Raw genomic sequence first — 10,113 nt, 5'->3', positions numbered from 1 at the left:
TTTTATGAAAAAAGTTTCAGACTCCTTTGGTTATTTTGGCCACATGGACATAAGAAGTTAATTCATAACCTACATTCGTCCATAACTTTATTACGCTTAGATTACATTTCTTAAAATTTTAAATCTGTCTGTATAAGAAAGTGTTTTGTTGTTTAATTAAATTATAGCACAAAATAATAACTAGTATAGTCATGTTTAAACAATTCACAAGATTTGTTTCTTTATGATATTTTATTCTATATAAATACGTAAGTTCTAATGTGCTACACTTTAGTGGCAATCTTAATTAGTTTAAATAATTTGTTAAATAACTTTACTGTAAACTTTATGAGTCGTTGTTTAAGTCTAGGCGCTAATAATTTAAAATTAGAAATAATTTGTATTAAGTGAACGCTCTTAGGCTGCAACTGTGATCTTCGTCACCTAGTTAATACGTTTTTAATTTATTGCTCTCTTAATTTATTGTTAGTACTTATAACTAGTTGTTATTAACAACATAATTTTTATAACTGTTAGTTTAGTTTAAATTTTATTAACTATTTAATCGAAGCTTTTTTGTTGTTGTATCTGTTATTGACAATAATGTTATGATATTTTGAATAATGGTGCAAATAAATTATTTTTTTGCCTTTATTACATTCACCTGTTTTACATACCACATCACATCTTAACTTATTATATAGGTAATTAATTTTGTAATAAATCAATTAGTGATTCTTCATTGACATTCTCGTAAGGTTTAGCCCCCCGTGTTACTCCCACTTAGTCAGTTAGGTCACTCCCAAAAAGGCCACTGTCCCCGACTTCCTTCTAGCCACTATTGATTATCCTAAAAAGGTTAGTCTCCTGCCACGGAAAAGTTAGCAATTAACAATCCGCAACATCGCTCGCTTGTCAAATGTTATCAGACAGATGTTTGACGGGCGTGCGACGATGCTTATGGATTGTAATATTAATTAATTGCTAATGTGTTGGTGGTGGTTAGGTAGCTGGCCCTATATCATTCAATGTTACGTTTACCTGTCTGTGGTCCACACAGCTTTGAAACCTTCTAGCGCAACAGCTTCCGGATCTTCGACAGATACGTGTATGACCGAATATTTGCTAGCTCTAAAACAGCAGAACAAATACTACTGAAATATAGTAATGTTAGGTACAAGATCGTGAGAGCTGCCAATAGTGATTTCACTTTTACCTCTGACACGTAGGTAGTGTCTTAGTCTGCCTAGGATTAGAGAGCTATTCAGTTTAGCCTTTGAACCGTAGCTGATATACATATACGATGTTAGGAGCGGTATTCGTACCTAAGCCATCAATGGGGGAAAATGACTTTCTATTTCAATAAGTAATTAGAATCCTGTGTTAGGGTGCTTACAAGTAACGTTAAATATGTAAGCACCCTAGGGTTCAGTTCAGATAAATAACAAACATAACTATGGGAAATATGAACTATTGCATCTTGATTAAATATTTGCTGCTACAAGGGTAGGTGCTAACACAGGATCTTTCTTCCCATACTATACTACAATTTCCTCGCCAAGCATTTAGTTTTTTGGAAACTTCTTATTTACCTACCAATCTAATCTTAATTCGTACATAATTTCGATATGACCAAATCATCTCAACCTTCTATTTGTATCCCTACATCTTACTTCATTGACAGACCCGTATTTTTAGTTGTAGAATCATTGCCATACAAGCCTACAAGCTATAAGCCTGCTATGCGTTTCAGCCGCTTCTACATAACTGAGTTAACATCTACATTATGCCGCATGCATATTACAGAGACGTATAACACCACAAAGAGGCAGCGGTAAATATGCAAAAAGGCACCCGCATTGTCACAAGCCGTTGGAAAGCTGTCGCGTGTTACAAACTTGTACCTGCACCTTACCTGGTACAAAATGAACCCAATCACTTATGTCATAAAAGCCAAGAAACAAAGAAACTATAAGTTTGCATTTCTACAGCCGCTTTCAACTCTGCGGCGTCAAAGAACCGGTCATCGCTAAAAGATGCTGCCAATATAAATAAGTTTAGGTGGACAAATTAATTGTGCTATCCATATATTCAAAGCACGTCTTTAAAGTGTATTCACCGAATTACGTCACTTTATAACTGTTTATTTTAAAGCAGTTTTTAGATGAGCCAGTTTTTCCAGTAGATGCTACGTATTGCTATTCCACTATGATCGGCACTAGCCACACCATTGCTTCTGACCGAGTCCATGCCATGACTGTTATTTCGCTTACCGCCGATGACGATACCGCTGCCAGAGACTTATAGCGCTTCTAACACGAGTCTTGCAACACTAGCATATACATATCTTACCCAGTTGTCGTTGGACAAATGTATACCCTGTTGGGTGATGGCAAATAGAAACTAAAAGCCAATAGATTTATAATAGTTGCGTGATACATGATAAGCAAATCACGTAGTGTGGCGCGTAGCGGCCGCAGCAACGGCGCATCTTCAGTGTGAGTCCGCTCGCGCCAAGTTCAAGTGCGGAAGAGGCGATGCGTCCGCAGTGCGCCTTCCAAATTTAAACTTTAAAAAAGTTTGTTTTGTTACTTCGAAAAAGTTTTTAATTTGTTGGTAAAATGTGTAAGTGGCCAGTTCTTTTTGTGATTTTTGCAGCAGCGCTCTGTGTTTCACAGGTTTGTTTACTTTGTTTTTTTTTAATTTATTTGTGGACATGTTTTTAAATTCAATATTAATCTTGTTATGAACATACAACTGTATTTAACAATGATAATTTACACAAAATTAAAAATATTATTCAGGGTGGTGAGGTAGAAGATGAGAGCGTGGAGGGCAGGAATATCTTCGGGGGACTGTGGGGGAACCGACCCCCCATGATGGAGAAGAACGCCCTCGTCCATCAGTGCTCCTGCAGTAAGTACCCTAGTTCATCGTCATTACCAGTCTCCGTAACCATCTGACCAGCCACTACTGGAGATGCCATTGACTTTCAACTTTATTTGACTACTAACTTCAATTTAAATTATAAAAAAATCCGCGGTGGATTTAAGATCTATAAGTACCAGTCTATGCAGATAATATGAGTGCTAAATCAATACGCACTAGTGTAGTTACTCCATCAATTGGGTTTACTAAATGCATGGCCTGACTCGGCCCTACCCTTTTTATTCTGGACCAGTGCCTATAAAGCTTTAAAAAGTACGTTAACTAATTTAATTACAACGTTAAATATATTACAGGTAATATATATAAATTTATAAGAAACATTAAAATCGAATGTATGGATTTAAGCAAAGCTATACAATAAGTACTTATTTTAACTTTCTGATTTTTTCCTTGAAGGTGAATTATCCAATTAGGGAGATATTTATTGCTGACTTAACGATTTCACCAATAAAAAGCACATATCTACAATTTTTTTAAGTACCGAAAGCAAGTATCCGAAAGAGCTAAGTTTTTGAGATTTTTTTTTTTTTTAGTAGAATTTACAAAATGAGTGGAATAATGATGACAAACTTACATTAACTAGTTATCTAACTCATCCTAGTGAAAATGAATTTCAACATTACAATGATATAAGTACCAACTTAGCTATTATTTTCAGAGTAGAAAATATTGTTAAATACAACCATATCATCGTGCAGCATGCATGCTAAAGATCCTAAGGTTTCAAAATGGATTAAGAATTCGTGACTTAAAAGATTTTGAGAGAGAAGCATTCCCTGCATATTAACTATCGCTCTATATCCATTGAGATTCTATGAATAAGGCGCCGCTAAACATAGCTGCATTTGGCTATTTACCCAAACAAATTAAGGTTGCCGCCTTCAAGGAGCTTTAACACCCCTGTGTCACATAATTTAACAAGGATAAATTTTCTTACTTCTCTCTCTAACCCTGGGTCCATGGATGTTTCCGCCTCCACGTAGCTTCAATATTGTGTCGCATCCTTACTTAAACAAAATTTTCCTACCCCTCTTTCTAACCCCATGCCCGTGGATGTTTCCAGAATGTGGCGAGAGGAACGAGGTGTCCCGCATCGTGGGCGGCGAGGAGGCGGGCACCAACGAGTTCCCGTGGATGGCGCGGCTCACCTACTTCAAGAAGTTCTATTGTGGAGGCATGCTCATCAATGACAGATACGTGCTGACGGCTGCGCATTGCGTTAAAGGGTTAGTACAGTCGTGTATCTGCCGGAAACTAATAACTGTTGGGGTAGAGGAGATCTCGAGTGGACCAATTTACCAAACCTAGCGTAGGTACTCAACGATCTATGTTATGTAGCTGGCAGTGGTGGGATGAGAAAGGCTGATAATTTTGTCGCGCTCATTGAGCATTAATCCTCTTGGTATAGATCCAGTTGTCTAGCTAACTATAGCTGATGATAATGATGATGGATAATAACAAAGAAGATGACATTGAATAAATACTCCATGCAAGTTTTCGATTTTAAAGTGTTCGAGAGTTTGTTGACTTTGAAACTAAGTAAACTTATAAAACTTTGCTGAGATGCAAAATATTTGCATTTCACACTTTGCATTTACTACCTGAACATTATTTACGAGGCATAGGTAGGAGGCTAAGGTAAAGTACCTTCCCTTATGGATTGGCTTTATTACCTGTCAGGGAATCGGAGGATTTAAGTCAGGTACGCTCAATGATACAGTTTAAGTACCTAATACTGTATTTTAATGTAAAAAGCAATCAATAAGATCCTGGCAACAATAACAGCAGTAATGGCCACTGATATAAATGAATCACATATGCATTACATAAGCGTGGGTGCAATCAAAAATATAAACGTTGATCTATTAAATAAAAATCTAGGCTAACGACTCTTAATCGGTGGAAAATACGCCTCTTGTTTTGTTTGTCACAATGTTTTCCGATCATTGATCCTTTTATTGCGGTTTTATAAAAATAATCATCGAAAACAAACAAGGGCATAAAATTCCGAAGTCTGGCGGATAATAATTTGACCATAAATTGGTGATCCAAATATACTTGTATTGGCAATTGAACAAAGATCGTTCACCTTCAAACCGGCTGGGGCGGCCCAAACTGGGGTTCAACATCCTCGCTAATGTCCAATCCGCGCCTGCGGTCCTTGCGTTGTACAGCCTGGCACAGCTATGTATGTATGGCATAGGTATAAAAAAAAAACATGTGTCAAAATTTTACTAGCCCTCCAACTATTCGATAACTTGAAGACATAAGTACTGTAAAGGCTACTGCTAGGGGGGTAACACACTACTTATGATAGTTTAATTAATATGTTCTCAATCATTCGTGAAATCCATCCAAGTTAATGTTTATCTTCGCAAAATCCATGAAAAAAACAATAATCGAAATGAAAGTATCTCGTTGATAACTATTAAAAATAATTAATCGATTTGTAATAAATGCGCAGTAAGTTCGGCAGCACGTGAATGCAGATAGTGAAAGCGATAAATGAAGAAAATCTTACAACATTCATGAGTGCCAAAACGTGGTGTCACTTTCACCCAATAACCAATACTCGTACAAGGATGGCCCCGTCGCATTGTGGTCACAAGCTCACGTGCACAGTATGAAAAAACAAACAAAGAATAAGTCTGGAGGATAATTTGGATACCAAATTTGGTGATTCTAAGAAATTAAGAGCTTACATATATTTTTTTGGGATAAAAAAACTTACATTTCCATACTTATTTAAGTGTAAGTTTAGGTATTCTAGAAAAATAAAAGCTACGCACTACTTTCTTAATCCTCTTCCTTGGGAGGCCCAGATAGAGACATAAAATGGAGGAAATGTCAGAGAGTAAGGCCACCATCCTGGCTTTCGTTTTTTTATTAACCTCCTTCGTTTAACTACTTTATTAACCTCTCCTTCCTTCAATTTCCAGCTTCATGTGGTTTATGATAAAAGTGACGTTCGGCGAGCACGACCGCTGCAACTCGACCAGCCAGCCGGAGACGCGCTTCGTGCTGCGGGCCATCGCCAACAAGTTCAGCTTCACCAACTTCGACAACGACATCGCGCTGCTGCGGCTCAATGACCGCGTGCCCATGTCTGAAGCCATCAAGCCTATTTGTCTGCCGCCTGATGATAGTGAGTTATGTTTTGTGGTGGCATGTGTAGGGGTTTTCGTCGTGGTGAAGGGATTAGGTGGTCAGCATACTGACTGAACTCACTGTAAAGGTTGTGCGAGGTGTATCAGGAATGATTTTTTATTTATTATTTATTTATTTATTTAAGAATACATTAAATACATTTAGGTTACAAATGAATAGTGCGTCAGAAACCTGTTAGGGTTTATATGCGCACTATGGTTCCTCGACTGAAATATATACATAAATATAGTGCTACAATCAATAGGTAGGTACAATTAATTTCAATTTTATCTTGCGAACAAAAGTTACTAGACATAAAAAGCTTATTACTATTACGTGGGTACATGCAAAATCTTTATTTCTCTGGTCATTGCGAGGTGAGCAAAGCATTGGTATGCGTACAGTTGCTATCTATCTTTTATTATACAATAAAGGCTCACAAAGAGATATGATAAAAGTAACTCAACAAGTTAACCAAGATACAGGATGATACATTTTTAGCATGTAAAACAATGTTTAATCTTGTATGATATGTATGTTTAATGTTTTATTGATGAGAAAAAAGTTTTTTTAAAGTTTCTTTTAAGTTCATGTTGTTAATGCCATTTCTTATATCAGTTGGAATTTGATTAATTAATTTTGGTATTAGGTATTTTGTTGTGCGTTTCCCGTAGAAGTTCGTAATTGGTGGTAATATAAGTTTTTTATTTGTTATTTTTCTAGTTGAGATGGGATGGGACACTGTTTCATACCTATCTCAGGGACTCTTTTCATGCACCCTATAAAAATACAATTATATTCACCAGACATTTTGCATAAACTCCTCACAGATTCCACGCATGAAAATCACAGTCATATTCTAGCCCTTTGTGTTTCGATAAACGAGGTCTATATATATATATATATACTCGTACCACCACCCACCATAACCCTCAACCCCCCTACCCCCCGCAGATAGTCTTTACGTCGGAGTCAAAGCCGAGGAGGGAATACCTACGATCATAACCCTCAACCCCACCATTTCCTTACAGAGAGTCTCTACGTCGGAGTCAAAGCCGTCGCCTCGGGCTGGGGCACCCTCTCAGAGGAGGGCAAGGTCTCCTGTACCCTACAAGAGGTGGAGGTGCCGGTGCTCAGCAACGACGTCTGTCGGAAGACCAAGTACTCGCCCTCCATGATCACTGACAACATGATCTGTGCCGGGTACATCAAGTCTGGGGAGAAGGACTCTTGTCAGGTAATTTGACGATACGTCTACTTTATATTTCTGTTTATAAAATGTACTTTGCTTTAACTTTAAAATATATTTTTCCGGTTCAGCCCATCCTTTCGGAAAGAGCTATCCGTTTCTCAAACGTTAGCCAAAAATACCAGTGTCCCAAAACACACAGATATTGAAATAATCTCTTTTACCGTGACACCTGTATCTGTAGTAAGTACTGGACTGCTAGAAAATGCTTATAGCATTAAGTCCATCCTTGTTACAAGTATTTTATACTTTTGCAATAAAAGATTAAATTAAGTAGGTACTCTATAAAATCATCAGGCTTATAATTCTAAGACCAAGCATGATTTTGATGAGATCTTGCATTCGATTCCTAGCCGAGGGAGATATTTGCGCTTGTCTTTGTCAACCCAACTGTAACCAACAGTTAATAAAATTCACTTACACGTGTACCTATACTTAAACTGGTAATAAATACTGACATATCGTTTAACATGCAGTCAAAATATGTTATTATTTAATTGCAGGGTGACAGCGGCGGGCCGCTCATCACGGAGAGAAAGCACGACAAGCGATACGAACTAATAGGTAATGAATATTGATGACTAGTTTACTAACTACTCACTTTTCATTTCATCGACACCGACTACTGTATCAGTATGTCTTGTTAAGTTCGACATGTGTAGGTATGTAGGTGTTGTACAATTTTACAGCAAGCAATGTCACATGTAGAGTTGATGAAGAACCATTTTCATGACATGCCCAAGTATGGGAAACAGTATTATAGCTGTTAATCTGGTTATTGATTGGTTCGATGTAAAAATATGAAAATAAGGACTTAGTGACAGCCAGACTACTATGGTGGTACCCGTAAGTTAACTCCAGATTTCCTAAAAATGCCGTTTCCGCAGGCTAAGAGGAGAATGGCCAGATCTAACCCGTTTTGTGTAAGCCATAATTTGTAATTCTTAATATTTTTCTCCCCTCAGGTGTGGTGTCGTGGGGCAACGGGTGCGCGCGCGCAGGGTACCCGGGCGTGTACACTCGCGTCACCAACTATCTGGGCTGGATCCGGGAGAACACGCAAGATGGCTGCTACTGTACCGAGTAGCCAATCAGCAACTAGCTCGATATTGCTGGGCGATTCTGTTAGAAATTTAGCGGAGCGTTGTGTCAAATTTAAAAAGATATGAACTCATGGCACTTTCAAAATTAGTTCATGAGTTCATTTATGACTACTCATGACATGATTGAAATCCAACAAGAGCTCGTTTGCGAATTTATTACAGAATTGCTTAGCATTTAATACTTACCATGACTTTTAGGATAGGGAAACTATGCATTTAAGACTTGTTCGTAGCTTAGACCGATATTTTTTGGTTTAATACCTGTAGATTTTGTTACGTGCTTTGTATTACATATTTCAAAATTGTTTTTAGTATCTTTCATCACCAACGTAGCTTTTTCTATCTACGGAGATGAGTATTTTTTCTGAAAATAATTTTGATACTTACTAGGTATGCTATTTATGAATATAAGTAAATCTATAAATACTTAATAAACCTATCTAATTTTAGATAAAATACGTATAAAATGCCATATAGTTTTAAGATTGTATTTGTAAATATTTATATAAATAAATGACTAAATTATTAAGTTTTTCTTCATTTGAACCTAAGACAGGTAGCCGGTAGAAGCTGTAGAGGTAACTATGATGAAGAAGGCCGAGGAGAGAGTGTGGTGGTCGTGACGCATCTTGGGCGAGGCCTATCTTAATGGCGTGGACAATAATAACAAGCTGATTATGAGGAATCTTATCAAATAACCTAGGAAACAGAAATCCTATACGATTCCATAATACGTAATTTATTGAATCGAAGCCATTGATCGCCACTTCTGACGGTCCAGGGTAGTCTCCCGTCCCGCGATCTCTTGTATCGGAGGCCAAGACTCACTTTGGGTCGCTGAGCCAGCGGAGTAAGTAAGTAAGAAGCCATTGATACAATTAAATTCGGAGATGTAACGATCGCTTGAACGTCGCTAGAACAGACATAGAGGTTCTTGTAGAAAGCTATGCCACTTGTTTTTTTATTCACAATCGGCTACGGAAAACAGAAAATACAATGTGTAAGTACTGATATATGATACGTTTCAGCTCAGCTATAGCTGGATCGGAGTTTGAAGTACTTAAATAGGATAATGTATTTGGTTTTACAAATCTATACGATAGGGAGGTTTTTAAGATGGCCGCAATATTTAATCAAAATCTACTCGTAGACTTTGAACGAGTGATGGATGAAAAATAAGTTCATAATTACATTAAAAAGTACCCAGATAGTGTGGTTTGACTCGAATTAACTTACAATAAGAATATTATATTTATACCCAACATTACTTTTTACTATGAATGTTGTACCTGTATCTAATTACTGTACTTTATAAAATTAACATATGCAAAGGTTCAACTCTCAGGATAATAGCTATGAATACTTAAACCGGTGTATTGAATTTGAGCTTCATGGCAAAGGATTAAGATTCTTATTCAAGTAATTTAGAAGATAAGTAGGTATTGAGAGTTCATCGATCTATGAGGTTGTTGCCAAAGTAAACAAGTTTTGGAGGTATAAGATGACGCTTTTTACTAAACGACCTACGACAGGATACTCGATTTCTTGGATTTAAAAATGATTTCAAATATTAGAATGAGTTAGTTTTTGGTGTGTTATATTAAAATTATATCAGTGGGTTTGTTAGCTCGCAAAAAATACTTCTGTGCTCTATATTTTTTTTCCATTTAATAAATTTTGAGTACA

The 10,113-nt window shown here is 37.0% G+C and overlaps 1 protein-coding gene across 1 annotated transcript; it reads left to right on the top strand.

The window, feature by feature from the left end:
- The first annotated feature begins 2,439 nt into the window (after positions 1–2,439).
- LOC105384923 (trypsin-7) lies at positions 2,440–8,480 on the top strand. The gene is made up of 7 exons (XM_048621645.1): positions 2,440–2,657; positions 2,784–2,895; positions 3,992–4,154; positions 5,868–6,073; positions 7,107–7,312; positions 7,828–7,888; positions 8,290–8,480. Exons 1-7 carry the CDS (start codon positions 2,601–2,603, stop codon positions 8,409–8,411), a joined length of 927 nt encoding a protein of 308 aa, XP_048477602.1. The 5' UTR covers positions 2,440–2,600; the 3' UTR covers positions 8,412–8,480.
- Positions 8,481–10,113: the final 1,633 nt, after the last annotated feature.

Source organism: Plutella xylostella, chromosome 6 (genome assembly GCF_932276165.1).
Source record: "Plutella xylostella chromosome 6, ilPluXylo3.1, whole genome shotgun sequence".
NCBI lineage: Eukaryota > Metazoa > Arthropoda > Insecta > Lepidoptera > Plutellidae > Plutella > Plutella xylostella.
This window is presented reverse-complemented; position numbering and strand designations above follow the sequence as displayed.

Excerpts from the sequence above, each read along its gene's own strand:
- LOC105384923 (XM_048621645.1), top strand. The coding sequence starts at position 2,601 with ATGTGTAAGTGGCCAGTTCTTTTTGTGATTTTTGCAGCAGCGCTCTGT. Across the intron at positions 2,658-2,783 it reads CAGCGCTCTGTGTTTCACAG|GGTGGTGAGGTAGAAGATGA; the intron begins GTTTGTTTACTT and ends AATATTATTCAG. Across the intron at positions 2,896-3,991 it reads CGTCCATCAGTGCTCCTGCA|AATGTGGCGAGAGGAACGAG; the intron begins GTAAGTACCCTA and ends GGATGTTTCCAG.